Raw genomic sequence first — 25,218 nt, 5'->3', positions numbered from 1 at the left:
TCAAATGCAAGTGTGATTTGCTTAACACAAGTGTCTTAGACATAATAATAATAATCAGAACAAAATGTCAAGACGAACTCAAACTGACTCTTTTCTCCCACTGACCTTCAGCTGCCTCCGCCCTCGCTTTGTCCGCTTCCGCTCCCATTTGTGACAATATTTTTCAAGCCAAAGGATTTGAAGGCGTCTTAAATTGCATGTTAATAGTTAATCAATGCCGTCAGTAACTCATTCGTGCAATTTGGGGTCCCACCTGTACCTCCGCACAACAACCGATAGAGGCAGTAATGTGCCGGGGGTAAAACAAAACCAAAACATTAACGTAAGCCGTGGGAGAAGAAGACAAGGCAGCTGATTTGGTATGTCACGACACTTCTGAGGAATTTCTGACAGTTTCACATTTTAACCAAGTAAAGCGTATTTTATATTTATTGTTTAATATACAGCAACGGTTTATATGAATAAAAAAAGGCAGTACCGCCTTTCGGCTGCGATGTTTCAACTGTCATGGCTAGCATAACAAAAGCGAACATTGTCATCTTTTAAATGCTTTGGAAAGCTATCTTCAAACAAAGCAGTTAAAAGTACTATTAACATTCTAATGTTAAATTGTGTGTTGAAAGGAAAGTAGCAATTCCATTTGTAGGTAAGAATGTCAACCAAAATATTACAATTTATGTTTACCATACAGTTCTAGTACAGTATGGTGCAATTGTAGTTCAGTCCTGTCATTTTGGATTTAGTATGTAATGCCTAAAGATTAAAATACATCTGCAGAATATGTCTGGAAGGTCAAGAAAAAGAAAGCGCAAGAGGTCTTCCAAGGAAGACGAGGTAAGACTCATCTTTTATTATCTTGTGTGCACTGTTAGACTATATGTAAATAAGTTACATTTTAGACTAATGAATTGACTGTAAAGTGATGAACAATGGATGGATCAAATAATAAACCATTAAGATCTTCACAAACAAATTGTTGGTACAGATTCAAAGTCAAGAACAGATGTGTTGAAATGTGATTCCATATCTACTCTTCTTTTAGGGATCCAAAGATCAACGAAAGGATGACACATCCAAGAGAAAGGACAATGAAAGGTGAGATATAATCCTTGCATCTTTAATGAAAATTGAATGATGAACGTTTTGCTAATCATTTCTGTCCTTGTCGTTGCATTTCTTCCTCCACTTAAAGCCAATGTACAAAACACAGAGAAGGTACTTCTCATGTTGAAGAAGAAAGTCGCCAAATCAAAAAGGCTGTCTACAAACTCCATACGACAGAAAAGACAGACAAGAGACGGGTGTCTCAGGCAGATGTGGCCAACAAAGCGGAGCCTCCAATTGCAAACAAAGATAAGGTCACCAGTGCTAGTAAAATAAAGGAAAAGAGTCCATCAAGATCCTGGAACATCAGAAAGCGAGCTAGAGATGATCGGAAAGAAAAAAAAGACTCCAAATATGATTCCGATGAAAAGTCTCACTACATGAGCCCACCTAGACTAAAAAAGAAGCAAACGAGTCCCACTTATGTTTCAGCTGAGCAACGAAAACAGTGCCAGGATTTGCTGAAGAGTAAATGCAAAGAATTGCACAAGAACCAGAAGGAGAGCAAAACTATCAAGACCGAAGAACAAAGCCAGACCCTTCCTCACGCCAAGGACTCAATAAGGGACAAGCAAACAGAGATAATCCAAGAGACCTCTAAGAAAAGTCCCGAACTGTCCTTGAAAGAAAAAGTAATCTTGGATAGAAGGAAATCCGAAGAACAGTTGTCTCATTCATCCAAGCCCAAAGTGTCCTTTAAAATTGCTCAGGCGTCAATTGCTCGGCCCAAAATACCAACAATTCTACATTCTAGTTTCAAGATTCCAAAGAAGGTTGAACCAGAGCTAGTGGAGGCAAACACAAAAGACAACAAGAATGATGTTGCGGCTACAAGCAGGACAGCCACATATGTGACTGAACACAGTGTTTCGGAGGCAGCCACAAACACCTTGAAACATCCTCATAGCTGGGAAAAAAAAGACAAGAGTTCATCTTTGTTAGATGTCCCTCCCACGACAAGTGATGTCTTGGCACAGCAGGTGAGTGCGCATATGAGGCCTGAAAGTTAAGTTCAAATCATGATTTTTGTTGTCCATTCTAGATGCAAGTGGCAGAAGAGCTTCACCTTGCCCGCTTTGAGAAGAGATTAGAGGTGGATGTCATGCAGAGCTATGGAGAGCTCACCTGTATGGACATAGACCCCCCAGAAGAGAGAGCGACAAGTACTCTCTGTGAGTTTTGGCACTGACTGATAAAATGGGAGAGATAAAAAAAAATCGGCAATTGCGTTTTAATAGTATTTTTGTTAATATGGTTGCAGTTTGCAGGGGTTTTGCACTTACTGCATCACACGCTAAAGTGTCCTGTGAGTTTAGTTATGACAAATTGGACTCTATATTATGATATAGAGATGGGAATATTTGATCCAAATGTCTAAACTGTTGTCATTTCACCTCATGAATGTTTACTTGTATTTTTTCAGGTGCACATCCTGCTCAGCAAAATGTCATCCTTGTTTTGGACACCAATATTCTCCTTAGTCATTTGGATTATGTGAAAAAGATGCCACATCGGGGCCTTGGAGGTGATGTCAATTTTTAAATTATGCCACAATTTAAAAAGACCCTGCCATAAATGTTGGAATTGTGTTATCGCAAGCTATATTGGCCATGTTGAGATAACTATTGAATGAGCTTTCTCTTTATTTTCTGTGTTTGTAGCTTTGGGTTTGCCAATTGTCCTAATCCCCTGGGTGGTGCTTCAGGAGCTGGATTCTCTCAAAAATAGGAAAGGCCTCACAAATTCGGTGGCTTATCTGGCTTGTCCCGCCATTTCCTACATTTATAACACTCTGAAAAAGCGAGAAAGACACCTTTGGGGGCAGTCAATGCAGCAGGCTGCTGAAAGTAACAGTGAGTACAGTACTACCGTATGTCCACTAAGTGGTAGTATTACTCTGCTATTTTTATCGCTATTCATTATATCGCTCATGATGTGGCAATAATAAGTAAAAACTTCAACCTCCATATTGTGCTTTGCCTTCTGTGTGCTGGAATTTTTATTTTTTTTCCGAAGGTGAAAGTCTCATTCTGTCTCTGTCATTGCCCTCAGATAGTCTTATGGCTGAGAATAATGATGACAAAGTGCTGCAGTGCTGCCTTCAGTATCAGAGTTTGTACCCAGACTGTGCTCTCATTCTGTGCACGTGAGTTTCCCCCTCCCCCTCGCGACACTGCTTCTGCAGCAGCCCTGTGTCCACTGCATATAATGCACATGCATCATGTGATCTTTTCTTCTCATTTTCTCCTGCTACTTTAGAAATGATAAAAATCTATGCACCAAGGCTGTCCTTAGTGGAGTTCGGGCCTTGAGCAAGACCGACTTGGAGGCGGAGGTTGAGAGATCACGACACAACCTGAAGCACCTACAAAGCAATGTGCTCCAGAGGCTTCCTGGAATGGACGCGCCAATGCCCCCGCTAATGTCGGGAAGCAGTTGCACAGCAGCGCCGTCGCTTACTCAAGAACGTCTGTCTTTATGTCTCCCAAAGGAAGGTGAGACAGTATGCCTCATGAACAACAAGAAATAAACAAGAAATGGCAACAGCACATACTGTACCAGCCATGCACACTCCATGTTCACCTTTCTTATGATCTCTATCATTCCCCCTCCTAATGCTCATACACATTTAGGATCAACTCAAAACAGAATTTTCATTTCATCAACGAAGTTATAAGGATGATAATCCTTGTTATGTGTTCCAATAGTTACCAATAGTTGAATGTGTCATATTTTACACACTTGTTTGATTTGTTACACAATATTTCCCTTTTATGAATTTTTTGGTTTGTTATTTAAACAAACTGTGACTTCTCTAGGTGCTCCAATACACTTGACATTGCATTGCAGTGTATGTTCACTCATTTCTGTCATGTTAACATGTACATACGTGTTGGAGAAAAGCTTAGCTTCTGTTCTCATGATTGTACCTCCACTCATGTAGACACATGCATCTCATTCCAGATTGCAAAAGCCCCAGAGTGGAAGAGGACAAGAATATAGAAAGATGTGTCTCTGAGCTCAAGGGCTGCCTGCAGGAGGTGCTGTCCAATGTGCTTGAGATGGAGATGAAAGCTTCTTATGGTGACTTATGGCAAGAGGTATGAATGTAATGTAGGAACATGTTAACTTCTGATAGAACATGTGCAAATATTTGAATGAGTGATTTAATGTCGTCTCAATTCTAAGTTAATTGCACCTGCTGGTCTGTTTGTTTTCACACAAATGTGTCACATGCATTCAAATATGGGATTTTGTGTACTTTTCCATAGATCATCTACATCAAGCCGCCCTGGGATCTTCTTGACATTTTACATTGTTTGAAAAAGCACTGGATAGCTGTATTTGGCTTCATTGTCCCACGACCTTTGCTGCAAACAGTTATAAAGCTTATCGCCTTCTTTAAACGAGGTAAGAAGTCTGTACAACAGGAAGTGAAAAAAAATCTGGAACTCACATTTTTAGACAATTTATTTGTAAATGATGGTAGAAAATAAGCATTCCATGATCCATCAATAACATACATGCAAGGGCTAATATGGGGTGACAAAAAAAAAAAATAGGACTGGTAGAACCTGTAATGTGATATGTTTCCAAAATGGTGATGATTATCTTACAAAGTGAAATGCTAATGCATGCGAACTATAAAGAGCTGACTGGTTTCTCAGTGAACACAAGTTGTAACTGAGTCATCCATCGTCTGCTGAAAAGCCTCGGTCCACTGGGGAATGACGTTGGCTGCTCTGCACTGCAGCAGAACTCCCCAGAACAACAGACGGAATTAGGTCACCTTCTCAAATATGGGCCAGTGCACTGCTGAGTCACTCTGCGGCGGGCGCCTCGTCATCGGGCTCTCGATCCCTTTACTGTAATCTATAGAAATGACCCCTTAATCACATCAATTGGGCAGAAAATCAGCCTCCCCTTTTTTCCAACTGTGCATCTGGGTGGGGACGTGTACTTTAGCACAGCTACTCATCCTTTTCGTCTCATATGTTGTTGCTCGTGTCCTTGGTCCATTTGTGCCATTCCTGTTGAAAAGAGCTGGCAAATAATGGAGAAGGTAGAGAAAAGGAAAAAATATGTAGCTTGCCTCTGAAGGCTGAGTGGTGGAAAAATTCTATGCTTTTTTTTTTTTATTTTATTTTTTTCAATAGGTCGAAGTTATCTTTGAATGATAAATGTTGTGCAAGCGGGGCATCAGAATATGTTGTTATTTTGTTATTGGCTTCAAAGACCTTGTTGTTGGGTTAGGATAGTGAAATGTAGTATGAAAAATGAAATATATGAGGAGCATGTATTTTGCACACGTGCACATATTTTGTCCATATTTAAAATGGCATATTTATGAGGCATCCGATTAGGAGAGCGCGGTGCTGTTTGGCCACCGAGTAGCATCAATAAAAAATTGCCCATCCCTGCTGTTGATTGTCTCTTGTAGCTATATAAAGTCATGTTGGGAACACAGCGGTATGTTGCACTGCGGTTAGTGCTACAACACTATAAACTTTAACTGCAATACCTAGCATTATTAAATACCTTTCCAGGAGTGTCAAACTGAACATTCATCTCAAGCATAATTTGGGTTACTATATTTGGTATTGATTCCACAATAAGCAAATCGTCCATTTTGCGTTTCCTTCTTGATGTATTGCAGTTGGACATGGATGTCATGACTGTTGCCTTAAATGTGGATGAGAAGACCTTAAATGGCATAAATGTGTTTCTTTGTTCTCGCAGGTAAATTTAGGGACCGTAGTTCTATTTTGGTGACTGTTCAAGAAGCAAAGGAGTTTGTCAAGGAATTTGGGAAAAGGGTCAGCCTGGTTCCCAGGGCACTAACTGCAATGAACAACATCATCCAGAAGCTACAACCTCAGGTCTGCTTGATTCATTCATTTTTAGGTGCGTTGTTGTTCTACAAATAAACAAGGTCTCCTCTTCAAATGTTCTCATCAAGCCTGAATCAGCCGTCAGTGATGTTGTAATGAACGAGGATGACGACGCCAAACAACCACCGTCCTCTCATGTCCCTCACCAAGAGGTGTGGGCCATGTTTGAGAACATTTGGTGTAAAGTCTGTGAAATAAGGTGAGCGTAGTGGCAGCGACCATGTTTTGTGTTTCATTCACACACTAAAAATATTTGTCAAATAAAGTAGTTTGGATGTTTAATATTTATACTTTATTCAATTTGTTTCATTCAATTATAAATACGTTTAAAAGAATGTATGATTACATAATTTCCAACACATTTTTTTTCCCCGACCTCATCTTCATGTTACCTGTCCCATGTGTCACTTTTAATGATGAACTTGGGCCCTTGAGCACATAACTTTGCCCAGCACTGAAGCTTTGAGGCTTGACAAAAATGTGTGCTGTCTTGTCAGAATGTTCTGTTCTGCTTGTTCACCTTGAAGATCCACATAGTAGTGTGCAAAGGTGTTACTGTCGTATCCGTGTGTGGAGCTTATGGCATTTACACACAGTTTCCTGCAGCCAGGGCAACGCTATTAAGTTCTACTACTGTAAATCATCTGGACAGCAATAGCACCAATAAGAAAAAAAATCTCTGAAATGTGAAATTGACTGTCTGTCTGCCTATTTTTCTGTCATTATCCCAGCATGGAAGTGTTCAAAGCTCTGGCCTTTGACCCTCATACCAGACAGAGTGCCTTGTCAGTTGGAGGTCCTGCTCCACCACAGGATGCCGTTGTCTGTCTGAGCCAAATATCCTCCATGGTCTCGCAGCTGCTCCAAGCCTTTATCAGGTATTTCCGCATACCTGCCTCACTGTCACAATCCAGATTCTCTAATCGTTATATTCATATTTTTGTGATCAAAAACACGAGACCAGGATCAATTATTTTAATTTTTCCACCATTAGGATGATCGATAGCCTATAGTTAGAATCTTTTCAATAAGAAAAATAAGGCAGACTGAGATAATGTGGTTGTGCAAATTATGCTAAATTAAGATTGTGATGTAAAATTTGTAATAGTAAAAGTCTGAATGTCACATGGACGTTTTTTTTATTTTCATTGATTTTTTTTTTAGTGTTCTGTGCTCTTCTGCCGGTTTGCGAGAAGTGCAGGAGCTTCTCAGCACTATCAGATCCAATAAGGTCAGTGCCTATTTTTGTTGTCACTGCAAAGTTGTCTAGATTTGGTCTGGCTTGAGTTTTAAAGTTAGTTTGAATACTTGTGCATTTTGTTTCAGATGGTTGATGTTAATTTCCCACTGGCGGACACGGACCTACTCTCTTGTTTCTCACAAACAGACTATAGGTAGGACACAAATACCGTTCATCAAATCACTGAGGAAGGAGATGAGTTCTGTGAGCCAGGGATGAACATGCTTTGTGCTACCCAACAATTATAGCAAAAGACCTCGTGAAAATGCACAGTGAAACAAGTTTGTTTTCTCTTAATGACCCGGAATAGTTGACGGCCTAAAATAGCGTCAAGGCAAGAAAGCACTCGTTAATTTGAACAGAGATGACACTTCACAACACTAGGGGGAACGTTTGAGCAAAGAAAACAATCCGAGTAATTTAAGCAGAACCAGACTAATAAAACATGTTGAACCAAGCTTGAGTAAACCATGTTCTTGTTTACTCAAGGTCTAAAGTTCCATTTATTTACTTCTTTTCCCAAAACAGCACATAGCCACAAGCAGCTTTGCAGGGGGTTAATGAACAATGACTAAAGTGTTATACTTTGGCACAAACAAAAATAGATGAATGAGTAGCTGCAGTTATATCACCCATTATATCTGTTGATGGCTCTTTTGGAGTTGCATTGGAGGCCTCCTGTTTATTTAGGCATTTGCCCAGAAGTCAAGTTGTAACTGAGCCTGAGCGAATGTGCAGTGTATGTGGAAAATCTTCACAGTGCTTCACTTTTTCCACATTTTGCTGTGTTACAGCCTCATTCCAAAATTGAACACATTTATTTGACTCTCACAACTCACATACAAAATAATGCAGTTTATAGACACAAAAGTGGCTGAAAGGGGAGTAGAATGAAACAAGGCTTGCCTAATGAGATAAAGTATTTTCTTTATCATAGTATATCGCTTATTTGTATTATTGTTGTTGGCTAATAATATGAATGTAAATAATGACGCTGTTTAAAAAAACATGGTTGGTTGAACATTTGATGGTGGTGTTTGGTGTTGGTAGGGAGCAGTCCTTTGTGTTGACGAAGAGATGGTGGCCATGGAGATGATCACCCTACCCCGTGGGGGGGGATACTTGAATGAGTTACGTCATCTCTCCGGTGTCTCATGCGGCTCAATGTTCTGTCATTACGGTTACCTGTCACGTTTGGGCTGTTGCGTAACACAAGAGGCTCCGAGGCACTCCAGCTTTTTGTGTGCGCTCGCACTGTTGATCAAGTCCAGTGACTGTGACAGTGACATTTTGCTTGTGTTGGGAATTCTTTCACTCTTCTGCTTGTAGAACCGGTCTCTCAAAATTGGTCTATTTTACTAAAGCATATAATGGAAGGCTAAATAAATTGACAATGGAAGGCAAGCTGAAATGGTGTACTTTGACAGAAAGCAAACAAACACCGTGTTCCCTCGCTGCGCCCGCTGCTCAGCAGCCGTTGCCAACACTGAACTGCAGCCAAGGTGACCTTTTATTGCCGCTCTTTTGTCTTATGGCAGTAGGGCGCCAATGTCTAACCTCAAATTGGTTCATGAGTAACTTCCCATTACGTGCCACAGCTCAGTGTTTTTTTTCCCACTTTGAACACAATGAGAGCACTTGCATTCATGGATGATTTGATTAACTTTTATCAACACAAACGGTGGAGCAACACATTTTGACACATGGGCGAACAATAATCACAGGAATACATTTTACAGCACCTTAGTGAGTCATTTCAGTCAAGAATTTAGGGGTTTCCGTTTCCGCTTTGCCAAGCGTGTATAATCCTTCTGTTTGTTTCTTCATGCAGGGGGTGGCAAAAGAGATTCTGGCTAACTTTCTTTTGAATTCTTTTGTACCCCCAGAGAGAAGCTGAGCATTGGTGTGAACCAACTGACAGAGCTAAAGGAAGCCTTGGACCACTGTGTTCAGACCACAGCTCAGCACGTCAACCTAAACATGTAGCCTTCACAGGACCAGCTCACCACTCAGGTTTGACTGACCAATGTTAAGAATATGCGAAACTGTGGGAGTGCTTGGTGTGTTTGCAATGAGCTCAAAAAGGGATGCAAAAAGGAATCCAAAGTCAGTTCTTGTTGTAGCTGGACACCTGGATAACTCACGTGTATAGCAACCAGTCTGCTACAGGTTTTGTTGTCCTCCTTGTCCATCCACAATATTTGTTTATATTAGTTATTTTAAAAAAATGTACATAAAATAATATCAGTTACATTGGATTGTTTCAGTTATGTGGACAAAAACGCAGTCCGGAAAGTTTCCAAGAAGTTTGTATTTTTGAACTATGAATGTGCTTTTGTTGATTTAAATACAGATGAACCTCGATTTTATGCCAAATTTGGCTTGCGCGTTATTTAGAAAGTGTCATAAAATCAGAAGCATGCATACGAGCGTGTAGGGAAATACCTACCAAGCATACATGCTTGCATATCTGACAGATTGAGAATTGAGGTCGATTTGCTAGTGCCATCCTGTTCCGCACGTAATCCTAAGGTCACGCATCTGCTGTCTGCTCTGGCATTCTGTTGAGGTCAACTAAGACATCTAAGTAGGAGGCACATCTGTGGTTGTCTTGAGAAATTGGTGGCAATGAAAGATCAGACTTGACCTTTCCTGTGGATGAAGTAAGGTGCTAAATATACAGTAAGCCACAATCAAGGCTTGCAGTGTCTTGTTCCGTTACTGATCAAGTCTGGCAACTTTGTCTGATGCCATCTCCATCTCATGATTCCCATTTGAACTCAAAAGTAAATGAATTAGGACACAAATCAAATTGAAATGATTTATTAAGAAATATTATAAATGTGAGAACTGTCTTCATAACACTCCTTCCAGGAAAAAAAAAACTGTCATGGTTTGACAAATGCCAAAGCAGACATTTTTCCAGTAACTGCATCCACAATCACAAAAACTAAGTTAGAAGCTTGGCTCTGCATGACACGAGCAGACAAAAAAAAAAAAAGAAAAAAATCAAAACTGGCACTGGTTGAAGACTTAAGCTGTCTGCTATCAACTTTTTGAGAAATCTGTGTATAAAAATATAAAAAGGCCATTATTTAAGATTCCAAACACAAACCAAATTGTTTAAAATGAGGGGGAATCCGTGATCGGTGTTAAATCATATAAGGCTTCCGAGTAAAATGACATTCCAACAAAAAAACTTCAATTCTTATCAAACTTGTACTTTCATAGTAACCAGTAGTTGTGAAAACCCTCACGTTTCAAGTCTAAAGAGGAAAAAGAAAAGCACTATGTGTATGTGTGTATTAAATGTTGGCATATGACAGACTAACAATATGTACAGCACGTAGAACAATGTACGCAATATGAAAAGGCTTTGTTTGTGTTGCTTTGGGCAACAAGCCCTGCCCTGCCCTGCCCCGCCTAATATAAGCCAGTCTTCACTGAAGACCCCTTCGTCAAAGATTCTCCCTCCCAACATCCACTCAGCTCACACACACACACACATACATACATACACTCACACACGTATATATATATATATATAGGATATCACGAAACACGATTATGTCACTAAGCCTGTTAGTTTGGTTTAGGTGCAGCAGCGCTGTGTCACTCGGGGAATGGAAAGAGGGCCTTGATGCAGTCGCTCCACTCGTCCGCCTCTGGGTTGTACACCTCCATTGTGTTCAGGAAGTTGTTGCCGTCAAAGCCGCCCACCGCGTAGATGCTGTCGCCCAGCATGACCACGCCCGGATTGCTGCGGGATGTAGTCATGCTGCCTAGCATCCTCCACTCATTCCGTGCTGGGTCGTAGACCTCCACGCAGCGGAGCGCGTGGGAGCCGTCGAAGCCGCCGACGACAAACAGTTTGCCTGGGTAACGCAGGTGGGAATCGGTTACATTTAGAAAGTAGGCAACAAATGGAAATCGAATTGGGGGGTGGGTGCAACTTGAGCTTACCATCACAGACAGCCACGCCGGCCCCCCTGCGGGCCACATTCATGGGTGCTATCAGGCCCCAGGTGTTGTTAAGAGGGTTGTAGCGTTCCACGGTGTTCAGACAATTCCAGGACTCGGCACCTCCGATCACGTACATTAAACCATCCAACTCGCACACTGCAGCCTGGTGCCGTCCTGAAAACGAAGCAACCGCTCATTTAGCTTGGATACCACCAGAACTGGAGAAGAGGGTAAAATAATACTTACTCATGTTGAGGGGAGTGCAACTAGCCCAAGTTTTGGTGACGGGGTCAAAGGCATCACAGTTCTTCAGTCCTTTCTGCCCACAGGGGTCTGACCCTCCCACAACGTAGAGTTTGTTGTTCAAGGAGCAGACACCTGCATTGCAGCGGTTGGTCCTGAGCTCAGGCACCTGAACCCACTCATCAGCGACTGGATCGTACATCTCCCCGCAGCTCAACTCATCAGAATGTCCATTTGAACCTCCGATAACGTAAAGCCGTCCCTGTCAGGTACATATGGAGAAGATTTAGCTCCAAGGCACAGGTACCCTGACTTAAGTACAAGAGCTCCCCATCGGAGAAGCCCGAGCGGCATCAAGACAAGCAGCGTACCATTAGCGCAGCCATTTGGAAACGAGCCCTTGGAGTTCGCATGGGCGCAATGAAGGTCCAGCGGTCCTCTTTGGGGTCGTAACACTCTACAGTCCTCAGACATTCCTCTCTGTTGTAGCCCCCTGCAACCAGGTCAAAAAGACAGTCAAAGACAATCAACGGAAAGGAGAAAAAAAATATATCTATGAGCCTTGGGATCATGTGTGTACCAACCTGCTGCAATAAGCCTCGAGTTGATGGCGGCCGTGCCCAGTCCAGCGCGGGCGTAACTCATGGGGGGTAGTTGGTGCTCCTCCAGCTCCTCGGGTTGGGCCTCAAAGCTGAGGCTCTTCAACAGGCAGGGGGTGGCAGTGGGAGACGTCTGGGGGCTGCTGCGGCCGTGCAAGAAGATCACGCACAACACCCCGTCCAGCACAGCCAGACACAAGTAGATGTTGTCTGTGGGCAAAGAAATTGTGCTTAGAGACAAGGACAGAATGGCGTACACGCCACTCTCTTCTAAATGGGCTTACTTGTTGTCTTCTCAGAGGCGATATACTTCCACTCTCTCACGGTGGTTTGTTTGGGGGCATTTGCTGCTTGGTTGGAGGGTGAAAGGCTTCCTGAGGAACTGGCGCTCATTGGTCTCTGGGTGCTCTCTCTGACCGGCTTCTTCTGCAAGAGCATAGCGCAGCTACAGAAGCCATGCCTGCTCCACGCGCACGCAGACACCAAAAGCCAACTGATGCCGGCTAATCGGACTTAAGCCTGCCTTCTCTTCCAGTTGCTTTACTGTGGACCCATATAATCTCACACCTGACCTCAATTCTGACACAGACGCTGCCTAAGTCAATTCAGAGTCCAGTCTTCAGATGAACCTTAACTCAAACTGACAACCACCAACTTTTTAAGCCCGCCCACTACATGCGAAATCCTTCTAGCCTTCTGCAGATCAAAACGTGGTCGAGAAGTCATTGCAGCGAAGCCGACGAGGCACGCTTCTTAAATACCTGCACAAACTGAAGGTGGTCCTCCTCGCCACCAAACACCTCAGTATGCCCCTCAATCACCAGCCCTCCATCCACCAGTTTGTGGTCAGATGAGTAGTACAGCATTTGCACCTGGAAGACAAACAGGAACAACACACCCATGTGGCTGTCTCCATGGTAACGCGGTATACCCCCCCGCCATAATGGGGATAAGAGGAGGAAAGCGGAGAGGGATAAGTCCTTGAAACGGAGCTTCAGGGGATGAGGAGTTTCCTTAAAAGACAAACTGAATCCACGGCACATAGACGTCAACGTTTGTGCTCAAGAAGATGCCAAGAGCCTGGCAAGAGTACTCTTCCTATAAAATGCATCTAAAAACAAACAAAAAAAAAAAGGGATCGGGTGAAGAACGATGCGCTCCGGTCAGCGAGATCTTCTGTGAAGGATGAAGAATAGCGGGAGCTCTATTTGTCCCCACATTTTCCAGGCTGCTGCTTCCCCCAGCTGAAGAAGCTGCTCATTGTGACGGAAGTCACAATAGGCAGTCAAACACACGAGGCAAAACATTTGTGGCCTAATCGCTGGGCGCCGTTATCAGTTACAAAAAAATTTCAAGGTCTGCGTGTTTTCTGTTGTTGCCACATGAGTAAGGACATCTAGCAAAAAAAAAAAAAAAAAAAGTGTTTTTGTGGGGGGAAAAGTAGTGAGGGGTGGTGGAAAAATATATCTGTAAAAGGCAATAAGGCTCAGTAGCCAAATGGATGGATGGATGGCTGGCTGGCTGCCTTTGCGGGGATCTGCATGGTTAGCCTGTATTAGCTTGCATTTCGGCAGTAGTGGAACAAATCTATCGGTTCTCCTCCGTAGTGAGAATCGCATGTGTGCCATAGGCACGGACAGACAGATGGTAGCAGTGTTGCTTGGCTGCAAAGAGAGGCTGCTAAGAGGCAGTAGCGCTTCTCCATTCTCTGACTCATTACCCTGGCGGCTCAGTCCCGGCTCCTCAGTCTGGTCCCTTGCTGCTGCAAATAACCCTACAGGAGAGATAAATCAACGGGGAGGAGTGCCTGTTAGTTCTGGAACACAAAAAATATGCTCCTGTTCAGATAGTCAAGTGGCAGTAAACAGATGAATCAAGGGTCAAACCTTCAAGAATCTTTTCTCTGCGTTTCACAGCAGAAGAGCACTGTAATGCTTAGATGGTATCATAAGAAAATCAACCACAACCCAAAGGAGAAGAGTGAAAACAAAGCAAACAAAAGAAAAAAAAAAAAAAAAGAACCAAGAGCAAATAGGGGCTCTTTTGGTCTCACCTCTAATTTGTGGCATGGTTCAGGAATACAGTTTCTTACTGCAAAACCTCAACAAATCAGAGGGAAAAGAACAATCCTGACATAGCAGCATGACAACAGCATGCTAGCTCTATTTGAGCCCCCTTCATGCCTTCTCAATGTCAAAAACAGGAGGAATCAAAGGGGGGACGGAGGGAGGGAGGGAGGGAGGGGAAGGATGACAATTGCGCTTAGAGTTCAAAGGGCACACACAGCCTACTGACCTCCTCCATGAGTTGTTCCAGTTGCTCTCCATTCTCCCAAAGGCTACGCTGCACCCAGTTGAGCACCTTGGCGTAAAGCTTGCCATTGCTGGGCAGAGTCAGGTTGTCTTCTAGCATTACTTCTAACTGTGGACAAACAGCAAAGGAGAGTTTAGTTCACACGCCGGAGTTAATTAGGCCAATTTAGAAATATTCTAAACGCCTTTTTGTACCGCGCTTAATTTTCTCGGGCATGGCCGACGGCACTCCAGGGCACGCTTTCACTTATCCGAAAGGGATTGGTTAGCGGCCGAGCAGGAAGTAAAACGGATGCATTTCGCAATGTTTGCTGTATTAGCGTAACTTCAATATTAGATCACCCGGCCAACCCAGTCTCCTATTGGGCAAGTCATCTGACGCCCCTGCAAAGCAGGTTCCGAGTAGAACATTTTTATATTTCCAACTCAAGGCGCGGCAAACTGCCACCTGGCAACGTGACCGTGTCGCATCATCGCTCCCTGATAGTACAGAAGCAATGAACGGCTTTTGTTGCGGGATACTTTTGTTGTGTGCTATTATACATTAGGTGTACTGGGTAAGGTTGCATTAAAAGGTTAACTCGTGTGTACAGCAACAGTTCAAAGACAATTCATCATGCTATTTAAAAATGTGTGAGCTGCCTTGGCCCAAATCTACTCGCTTAGCAAATACAACTGACACGTAATCTGGTTAAAAGTCAAAAGGGTAGCCAGTAAATACTAATCTTATCCAGTGTTAGTCCAAGTAAGACTCAGCTGCTGGCTAGTAGTGTACTTAATGGACAAGACTAAAAGAGTCAGAAATAGGCCAGTCATCTTGGAACTATATTTGACCAGCTTGGTTGCACATGCCAAGTCTGACATTAGTCGTGCATGTGTTGTCACATGTTTCACCTTGAGGCGGGGTAGTTTGAGAAAGTCATCCTGTTCAGACACCTCCAGTAGATGGTCTTGGATGTAGGCATCCACTTTGGCCAAAACTCGGGCATCTCCCATTGAGCTGGCAAAGTTCCGAAAAGAAATGGCGTTCTGGGAACCCATTTTAGACAGCAGGTAGTCGCCGCAAATCTAATAAAAAATAAATAAAAATGTAGACGTGGAATTATATCACTTTGTATGGTTCCACCAAACACAAGTTATCTCAAGTATTTGATGGAAAACAGACCTGCTTGACTCGCTCCATCTTGAACCTTTTGGCAGCAGAGTAGACGTCCTTGACTAGCTCCTTATCTGCCTTGAGCCTGGGATGCAAGAAAACAAAGTTTGGTAAACAATCCTGCAGTACTATTCTCATGGGAGAACATCTCTCAATAAAAAGTCAGCAACTGGTACTTACTGGGCAGTGTAGGCATAGTTAAGCAAGATCTCCACAGCCTCTGGGTCCAAGTCCTCAAAAGTGACATGAGACACTCCATGAGGTTCAATGTCACTGTTGAAGATTTCAAACAGGTATGGACTGCAGCAAGCCAGCACAGCACGATGGGCCATCAACTCATGGCCACATACCTGTCCCCACAAAAAAAAATAAAAAATAAAAATGGTCTCCATTTTCTTGGCCCATCAAAGCTTTGTTGTTTCATAGCAGAATTTGTGTTTCTTTCTGGAAAGCACCATTGACTTGATGCGCTTGCACGTGTGTGTTTGAATTTAGATCATACCTGCAGTCTAACATCACAGAACTGCCCACTCTTTCTCAGGGCATTCATTTTGGCCACAGTGGAATCCAGGAAACTCTCGTCCTCAAAGATCAGGTAACCGTTTGGAATCATTTTAGCGCAATTTGGTTTGTCTGCCTGTTGGAAAGTTCACAAGTGTTACAGGCGGTTTAAAAACAATTAACCACACAGCACAAGTGTTATTTTTAATATCATTGTTAGCAGCTAAATATATGACTTGAATGTCGTCTTACCTAATGAAGAATAAGTCAAATCTGGGGAAACGCCGCTCCAAGAGTCGAACGGGAGCTGAAGGTAGTCAAACAGGCAAAGCAGGCAAGAGTGTCTGGGGAAACTCCAGTCTTCTTCACCCAAAGAGTGGGTGGGATGGGGAAGTTGTGAGAAGAAATGCTAGTGGACGACACAGGTGGCAGCAGAAGGGACAGAGGCAGCAAACTATCAGGCTTGAAGCGACTGTAATCAAGTCCTCGTGAACCCGTTGGCTATAGAGCTGTACTTATTCTGTGTTTGTCGTACATCATAACCTGGAGGAGGGACAAAAAAAAAGCCATGAATGAACAAAGGCTGAATTTTTGATCTCATCAATCAAGAAGTCCACATTTTAAACCCGACTGAAGATAGACTAGGGCAGCTGGCTCAATCGGAAATAGAAAACGCGCTTTCGCAAATAGACTTACTCTCAGCGCTTGACATTCGATGCGTTATGTGTGCAATGTACTAGTCAGCGCAGTAGCAATATTAAGTGTACTTTAAATACCCTCTTCACCCTGAGCACAACACTAAAAAAAATAATTTTCTGTGTCGGGAATTGAGAATGTATACATACATAAATATACAAATGCAGAACTTGAACTAGTCAGATGGGGAAACCAATTATGTAGATGACCAAAGATGGAAATAAAGCAAAACCACACGGTGCAATGTGACTAAAACAAGACCTACACCATCCCAACTGAAAAAAATTCATGGAAAGGACAAAGTGTACCAGGACATGATTATGGGGAGGGGGGCGGGGTTTCTTTGGGGTTGGCAAAAATTTAGAGGAATAAGAATTTTTTAAAAAGTGTTCAAGAAATGAGTTTTCATTGCTGCATTCCTTCTAGAATCCACTCAAGCACAAGCAGAGCTGCACTGGCGTTCAAAATCTCCCAGTTTGCGTTGATGGTGGGAACACTGACCTACTTTTGACTGATTACGCAACTCCCAGTGAATGGTCTAAGCTGCACTTTGTCTGCTGACTTACTACCCTCGTGCCTCCCTCCACCCAGTAAGTAGCCCCCAGCCCCACCCACAGCTCCATGGGGTTATGTCAGCATTGTATCACATTACCACTTGACACAGAAATACATCTACATTGTGCAATTATGCAATCAATTGAGGTTTGTTGAAGTAGTGACGATTATGCTGAAGGGAGGGAGCATAGGAAAAAAGAGCAGAAATTCAATGTTTCCATGTGACCGGTTGAGTGCACGTCTGACATCGAAAAGCTTAACACGTTAGCGCGCCCTCTTGTGGCGATGATAGTCTACTGCAAGAGGTGTCGCACAGTTCCGATGGAAATGTACTGCATCGATTTACCTATAGCAAATGGAATTTTCAACGAAGGCTTCAATCAAGTGTAGCAGTATCTCCTTTTTCTTACATTGCATTTTTTCTATAAATTGATTGCAATTACAACCGTTCATATTAATTATAGGCTATGCATTATAGATTATTTTTATATTATTCGCCTGCAGCAAAAAAAAAACAAAAAACGTTTGTTCCCTCTTTGTAATGAGTAATTAGGTAGGTTGTTAGAGAATTACTCCAATTAGGAAGCTCTTTTTGGCCACCGGTTTCCGTAACGGATTATTAGCGCAGCAGGACGGATTTGGCACGAAAGGAAGTCTCCACTCGACAACCCTCGACGCATTAACCCTGAATACAATCCCATTTAGTAGGCGATCGATTGTCGTGATGGGCCTACAGTAGAACGGCAATATTCAGCCGGAAATTATGCTGTTGCATGGTGAGATTTTTTTTTTACTATAAGGAGGCCACGCGTGTCAAAGCTTTTATGTTTTAGCCACAAATGTCCTTGTGCGTCTTCCCCCTAATCTCGATCGCGGAATGTGTAACACCCTGCTGACGCTTGGCCCTGTGCCGCGGCATACATCCCGCCCGGCTCACCCGCCACCGGGGAGCGGTTCGGGCGCCAAATCCAGACGCAACACGACACCGTTGAAACGTGACGCGCAAATAGCGCATAGTTGTTAGCTTTCCGGTGGCTACAACCTGCTGAGCTGGGATGGCAGCCACGAGACTCACGCGCTAGCTAACAGGGATCGATTTAGAGGCAGACAACGGACGGCGCATGATTGCACCCTTTGTCCATGTGCGCCACCAGAAAATTCGCGATGGTGACGAAGGACAAATGAACCTTTATTTAGTGCGGGATATTGTCGGTGATGGGGGGGGCGGCCATTTCCAGCAGCAGAGAATTGAAGACAGCCATTTCCATCCGTTAAAGCGTGGCGATACATATTCAGAAATGACACGCACAGCACTGCTCATTTAAAAAAAAAAAAAATCTAAATTTAAAAGCAACCATGACGTCACAGTAGTAAAATTTCTTTTGTCTTACCTGAGGTGTTTGACAGCAGACGATATTAGACATATTTAATGAGAATTAAAGAGTTGGTCGTTTGTGGTTGAAGAAAGGAGGCAAGACGGCTTCAGGAGCTGCTTGTTCGGCTGCTTGCTCTGCTCGGCTCGGCTGGGTGTTGCTTCGTTTTGCGGTTTGCAGGGGTGACTCGTCCAGTCTTGGTCCACTCACGCTCTCAGACTGACTGACTGACTGACTGCCAGTAAGCCAGGCGCGCTCCCGACTTGTACGTAGGAGACACGTACTAAGTGACGTCACAAAGGGGCGTGTATATTCCGCACGCCCCCTGGATGGTAAATGATGCAATTTCCAATGTATGACAAAGATTAGAATTACAGCCAGGTAATCTTGCAACGCCACCAGGTGAAAACACGTCTTCTCTTGCCAAGACTGAGATAACGTTACACGTATTGCACGTAATCAACGATATAAAATGTAAAAAGAAACTTTCCCTTATCAGCAGCAAAAGCAAACGTTCACTTATCAGCAGCAGAACACATTTTGCTTTAAAAGATAGTTATCTTTTTTTTTTTTACCCACTATAAAAAAAAAAAAAAATGCAATTCATGCCAGAGTGCAGTTCTATTATTCACTAATAAGCGCACTTGGCTGCTTTAATCTACTGTACTGAAATGACTTTCCCTTTGTCACTTCTACTACTTGTGACGAAGCGCCATTGCAGCAACCTTGAGGCTGATGTTTGAAGGAACGCCCCAAGCTGCACACAAGTGCACAAACGTCATTGTGAAGGAACATCCTATTACCCCCACTAAACAGTCTTAAGTTCATGCATCACTAATAAGATTAAAATGAACGACTCACTCTAATACAAATTAATTCTTATGCAAAGATGAGTTGGTCTGGTTGGAAACTTTCATTTATGTGTAGTCTATACGTAAAATAGCTACAAGAATAACTCCATGCTAGAACAAGATTGGCCAAAAGGTGCAGTGCTTCTCGATGTTGTAAATTTGAAATGGTCATAAATCCAAAGTGCGTGTCATTTGTGTACATCTGAGACTGCCCTCTGCTTTGAAATGTTTTATTTTGCTCTGTGGTGTTGTAGACTCTGGCAGCGTGCCTGTCCCCCTCTGCCCTCCACCGCTTCTCCAAAGATTTGTTCAGTGAGGCTGCAAAAATCTGCTCCTACAAGAAAGCTATGAATATTTCAGGTAACTGGGCCCAGCAGTAACATGTGGCTAGTACTGCTGTCCGTGTGTATAAGCTTGGAAGCAAATAGAATATTGGATATGTATTAAACATTAAAGATGTTCTGAAAAGGTTCCTCTAATTAAGGAAAACAGATAGGTTGGCCTTTCAGTTTAATGTTTCTCTAAATGCTCTTAACCATTTGGAGCTTCCCCACTATTCAGCAAAGAGATGAACCATGTAAAAAAAAAAAAACTGAATGCGTGCCACGTGAATGTGGTAATCAATTTTCCGATAGGCTGCGAAATTGATTAAGTTGACCTCATGATTGACTGACCTGCGCTGCCCTCCAATGTGTTTGAATAGTGAGGCCAACTCTTATTTTTGCTTGGGACAACAATACTTTTTTCCCTAGTAGTATTGAATTGTTATTTTTTTAGATGAACATTTAAAAAAAAGAAAAGCAAATTGAACTGATATTGTTTTCCCTCTGAGGCCAGTTGTTTGCATGGCAGTCTGTAGCTCCACCATAAAAATAATATTTTTTTCTCATAACATTACATGTTATTGTAACCAGTGAATTAATAAATTCCTCTTCTCTTGCGGGGAATATTATAATGACATCATTGTCAAACATTGTGTAGGTGGTAAGCTATTTTGCAGTGTGGAAAATCATGGCGCCCACCACGACAGAACAAAAATGTGGCAATACACCCACTGCGGATGGTTTCTCCGAGGAAATATTTATTTTCATGTCTGAGTAGTTTAACAGTAATAAGCCATTACAATCACAACCAATTTTGCTGTAGCTTCTTTTCAACTGCCTGCAAACTCAAGCATTTTCCCACCTTTTTCTCTTTCACTGTTCTATATAAATTATCATACACTATTGTGAGAACAAAGGAGTGTTCAAGAGTCACGAGAAAGTCACAAGATTTTTAAAAGAACGCATATGTCTAATGTAAAAACAGAAAAGGCCCTTCATACTTGAGTACATTTGTCATCCCTTATTTTTAAAATGGCCCTTCCTGTTTTACTGCTGCTGGAAATGAATCATTGTAGAAATAATAAATATGCAATTGCGCAGACACACTCAAACCATATTTGGTGGAAATGGAAATAAATGGTCAGCCTCACAGAGAGCAACTCTGTTCAAGTTTTACTTCAAGGTGCCACATGGACATAAATGCAAACGCAAGATGTCAAATTTAGGTGCTCACCTAATCAATTGACAGCTCGAGCCAGAAGATTTAGATCAATTCACCAATAGGTTTTTTTCAACATTCTCAATCTTTGGAAAACTTGAGAGAATCAGTCTCGTCGTCTCGTTCCTTGCCTTGGATGCTCTCGTTTCCAAAACACAAGTCATCATGGCTCTCTCTGTAATTTTAATCAGCTATCAACTCTTATTTGTCTTTTCCTTGTTATGCAACCTGCTTGCTTGGGAATCTGTAATGTAATCCCGAGTTGTGGAAAAATGATACGATATAAATAACCAGACCACAGATAAGCAAATTTCATCAATGGTGATCGTCACATGGAAATAACCGCAATTTGTCACTGAAGATGTTTACAGCACACCATCTGTGGAGCTGAATTATTCATTAGAAAATCCAAATAACAATGCTGCGCTTTCTTCAATGCAGAAACAGTTGTCGATTCATCACACATTGCTCAGGGGTTTTGCTTTGAGAAAGAGAACATACAGTTCCCGACAGTTCCTTTGTCTTTGTCGTATAGTGACCATGCGTATAGAACAAAAGTTCAATTTGTGTTTATTCTGTCATATCGGCCTGATTCTTTGAATATCATATGCTTTGTCCTTTTATGATGCCACCTTTAATATGTCATATAGGCCATGTTCATGCTCCACAGGCATGCACGCACGCACGCACGTAGCAGACACGTACGTACGTGCCTGTGGGATTTAGTCGCTTGGTGCGGCAATACTCCCAAATTGAAAAAATGTTCCAGCATAAAGAGCCTCTGTTCTGCATGAGCAAGCCGACAAAACAGAAGATCAAAAATAACAAACAAAAGTGCTGTCCTGCATCATCTAACATGAACCCAAAAAGCGTGTCATGCTCATGGAGCCTGGAAATGCAGAGTTTGCAAAACGGCTCTAATCCTTAAACTATCAAAAGTGGGGCTCTTCTGGAGTGTGTGATACTTTTCCGTATATTTTTCCATGGCTGTGAAGAGTTTTGTTTTGAACAGTAATTTGCGGCCTAGCAAAATTGATTTCAATTTTGACTGTATTTAAAAAAAAGGATTTTGCATCCCTGCTTGAGATACCCAAATGAAATCCTTACATTATTAAGTTAACCTTGGAATGTGTGCAGAAATGTTATGAACTGCCAAAGACGACAAGCTTTGTGACACTGAAAATGTGGAAGCAGTAGCCAAAGTCCACCTTCCATTTATATGAGGGCAATTATTGTTAATAATTGTTTGACTCAAATTCCAGACGACCTTCAGAGAGCAAAAATGCTCCTGATGTTGCAACGCAGACCTCCTCAGTAGGTTCTTGTATAGCAAATGTGAATAATGCAGGTCAACCCGAATTTAACTTGAAATATTTTATGGGATTAAAAGTACAACAGCCATTTATTTATTTGTGTTTCTAAGCAACAGTTCTTTGCAGTATTTAGGCTGCAGACTGGAATGCGAATGAATGATTGTTGGCTGGACTTTGGTAGCTCAAAAACCCCATTAAGTTTTTACAGCCATTTGCATTTCATTTCATGCTTACTGACAAATTATTTACGATTCAAGACCCGTGATGCAAAGCCACACATTTAACATGACGCAGCCAAAAACATGACTTTTCTGTCCTCAAGCAATGTTTGAATGCTTATCATGTGGAATATGTAAACATGATCATCTTGTTTTCATGCTATTTTTGGGACCGTGACCTTCTCTTTCCTGCAAGTACTTTTGTTATGCCAGCAACTGCATAGATCTGGAGGCATTTACCTTCCTATTTACTTTGGAGTGAGATCGTCTTTGCTCTAGTGTCGCATAAAATAGAAAAACAACATACAAAATTGTATCATTTAAAAATATACATTCTACTATACTAAGTGCTATATCTCTATAATGCCACACCCATTCGAACCTTTAGTGCTTTGACTAATCCACAGTGTGCTTCATATATATGCTTGGTGAGGATAAGCGGTTTTGGTTAATGGATGGATGGTAACTCCACTCTTCATTTGTCAATTCATTCCGGTTGACAGTCATGATATACTTTGCGTAGGAACGATTTCCAACGTGTGGGTCGTCTTGGGATGTTCTTGCATGTTTCCAGTGCGTTGAATAGGATTGTGCATCTGCTGCTTCGTGGCTTAACATAAAAGGCTCGCTCGGAGAAGACGACTGAGATTGTTGCGTAATGCATGTCCACCCACTCTCCTTTTCCCTATTCTCCATGACGTGCTAGTCTTCCACTCAAATCCCCATCATCCCAACATCTGTTCCACAAGCTTGTCATCATTTCTGCCACATCACTAGTGGTTGCTGTTATTACTGCTGAGTCTTCTTCACCCAATGAGCACTTCAAACTTGATTTGGACAGAAAATCCATTAAACACACACGAGATCACTTCCGTAGAACCACGTGCCAGACAGAATGACATCAGATAACATAGTGTAAATTCAATTGAAGCAAAGGAGCCAACCACTGAGGATCAAATTGACAAAGAATAAACCGCAGCCGCAGATAGCATTTCATTTGCACCGTCAACGTTCTATTCACAAAGGATATCGTGCTAATGACATACCAGTGCAAACATGCCCGCAAAGTGTGACGGATGGGTGAAGTCTGCTTTTGATTTCCCTCAGGTTGCAATAAGTCACGCTTGGCAAAATATGGATGCTGAATTTGGTGGTAAAGAAAACAGTGGCAAAAAATGGCAGTGAGGAAGAGAAGGATGAAATTATTTAATAGTAGCAATAATATATACTATTTAATAATAATAATAATAAAACTGTGAACCATGCCACCCACCCACTTGGCAGACAGGTTGAGGCAGTGGATGACTATAAACAAAAGTATGACAAATGTAAATGAAGAATCAGTGGGTGGCCATTGAAAGGCTTTGTGCATGCTCTTCTCCCTCGTTCGATCTGTCACCTTGACACATTTCCGTAAACCCGGCACACCCGCAGCACCCACACTGCTTTACTGTTTTGGCAACACACCGTGTTCTGGGTTGGTACAAACAAATCGTGACCCAGCCCTTAACTTGGCGAATGAAACCCCATCTTTGAGGAAGTTGCAAAAGTTTTTTGTTTTCCATTTAGTTATTTAGAGTCTCTTTAAGCAACACTCCCCTAATTGTATTTGTGTGTCTGGTAAACTGAGCCAGACAGGTGCAACACAACACAACAGATTGTGTTATTCTCATCTGATATTCAAAATAATCCCTCGTTAACATTGAAAAGAGACTGATAGAGACATAAGCAAGAGTGGCAGCCAAGGGTCAAACGGTAGAATAGCAAGGACATGCTGGTGGCGTGCATCATATGAGTTAGTTGTGTTCATAACAAAAGACAAACTTTCCAGTGATAAGAGGAAATGACTCCAGGGATTAATCATGTGGGCCAGGCTCCAAGCTCCAGGGCAGGGCAGGTGTTGTGCTTGCTAACTGGAGCTGGAGGGATGACATGTCACACATGTTCTCTGGCTCACAAACAGGCCGCTGTTTGAGTCACGTAGGACCAGTGAGTCTGCTGCATGCTGTACTCATTGAGGTGAATGTTAGTATCACCGCACCCAAGAATCGAAGCCTTTTTTTCATTTCGATGCATGATTGTGTCCGTACTTTGAGCAAACATTTTTGTAACTTTGGAAGGAACTAGGCCAGTGACCTTTGACCTCCGAAATGTTCTTCAAGTAATATTCTCCAAAACAGTTAACCTCATTCATTTCATCTTTTTTTTCTGAGTCAATTTTCAGGAACGCAGATCCACACTATTTGATCAACCTACATTTCTCTGAGATTACTCATGTTTTCTTAGACGGTGGCTATCAAGCTCATCTTTCAGCATGCAAGTGAAATCTGGTGATATGTCTTGTATAAGCTCGGTGGGAACTCGATGTACCTCTGGCTCTTGTTGAGAAAGTGATGTGACTTATTGATGTTAAGAAATCTCTTATGCAATCACATCCTGAAAGGCACATTTAACAAGGTGAAGTTTCACTCTGCCTTTTCCTGTCCTTCCTTATTTGTTTGCCATGCAAAATGTCTGAACGTTTTGGTCAGTGAGCTTTGGATTCCCATTTGAATCTTTCCATGGACATTTCCAGCTTGCTTTCAGCGAGGAAATTTATGCGACCTCTGCTGCTGTTGGCTTTCCTCCTAAAAAGCAACAAAGTAGTAAAGCAGGAGCAA

At 42.3% G+C, this 25,218-nt stretch overlaps 3 protein-coding genes across 10 annotated transcripts in view; 2 read left to right on the top strand and 1 right to left on the bottom strand.

Moving 5' to 3' along the window:
• The first annotated feature begins 293 nt into the window (after positions 1 to 293).
• Positions 294 to 10,251, top strand: swt1 (SWT1 RNA endoribonuclease homolog). Of its 3 annotated transcripts, none has more exons than XM_088393295.1 (17): positions 294 to 359; positions 778 to 834; positions 1,043 to 1,095; positions 1,193 to 2,084; positions 2,147 to 2,276; positions 2,528 to 2,629; positions 2,766 to 2,957; positions 3,157 to 3,250; positions 3,364 to 3,599; positions 4,069 to 4,205; positions 4,377 to 4,515; positions 5,845 to 5,984; positions 6,065 to 6,195; positions 6,728 to 6,874; positions 7,161 to 7,227; positions 7,323 to 7,390; positions 9,123 to 10,251. In XM_088393295.1, the coding sequence occupies exons 2-17, from the start codon at positions 781 to 783 to the stop codon at positions 9,220 to 9,222; spliced, it is 2,682 nt and encodes an 893-aa protein (XP_088249421.1). In that variant the 5' UTR covers positions 294 to 359; positions 778 to 780; the 3' UTR covers positions 9,223 to 10,251. The 3 variants fall into 3 exon arrangements, with proteins under 3 accessions (XP_088249421.1, XP_088249422.1, XP_088249423.1); XM_088393296.1 differs by having other exon boundaries at positions 323 to 410; XM_088393297.1 differs by lacking the exon at positions 294 to 359 and adding an exon at positions 461 to 646.
• ivns1abpa (influenza virus NS1A binding protein a) lies at positions 10,044 to 18,884 on the bottom strand. Its single transcript, XM_088393298.1, has 14 exons — positions 18,653 to 18,884; positions 16,263 to 16,553; positions 16,012 to 16,146; positions 15,690 to 15,859; positions 15,519 to 15,594; positions 15,248 to 15,421; positions 14,337 to 14,462; positions 12,803 to 12,913; positions 12,326 to 12,467; positions 12,027 to 12,251; positions 11,814 to 11,935; positions 11,446 to 11,704; positions 11,200 to 11,373; positions 10,044 to 11,111 (listed from the first exon to the last, which is right to left on the bottom strand). Exons 3-14 carry the CDS (start codon positions 16,120 to 16,122, stop codon positions 10,849 to 10,851), a joined length of 1,953 nt encoding a protein of 650 aa, XP_088249424.1. The 5' UTR covers positions 16,123 to 16,146; positions 16,263 to 16,553; positions 18,653 to 18,884; the 3' UTR covers positions 10,044 to 10,848.
• hmcn1 (hemicentin 1) overlaps positions 17,106 to 25,218 on the top strand; it is a 50,707-nt gene continuing 42,594 nt past the window's right edge. For 2 of the 6 annotated variants that reach the window (XM_088393290.1, XM_088393286.1), the window contains exon 1: positions 17,106 to 17,296. The gene's annotated coding sequence lies outside the window, so the exon portion shown is untranslated. Of the gene's footprint in view, positions 17,297 to 19,132; positions 19,846 to 24,474; positions 24,720 to 25,218 lie in introns of those variants that run through there. The other 4 variants (XM_088393285.1, XM_088393288.1, XM_088393284.1 and 1 more) reach the window with 4 other exon arrangements.

Source organism: Syngnathus floridae, chromosome 13 (assembly GCF_059516105.1).
Source record: "Syngnathus floridae isolate MCC-2025c chromosome 13, RoL_Sflo_1.0, whole genome shotgun sequence".
Lineage (NCBI taxonomy): Eukaryota > Metazoa > Chordata > Actinopteri > Syngnathiformes > Syngnathidae > Syngnathus > Syngnathus floridae.
The sequence above is the reverse complement of the archived record's forward strand: the minus strand, read 5'-3'. Positions and strand labels throughout refer to the sequence as shown.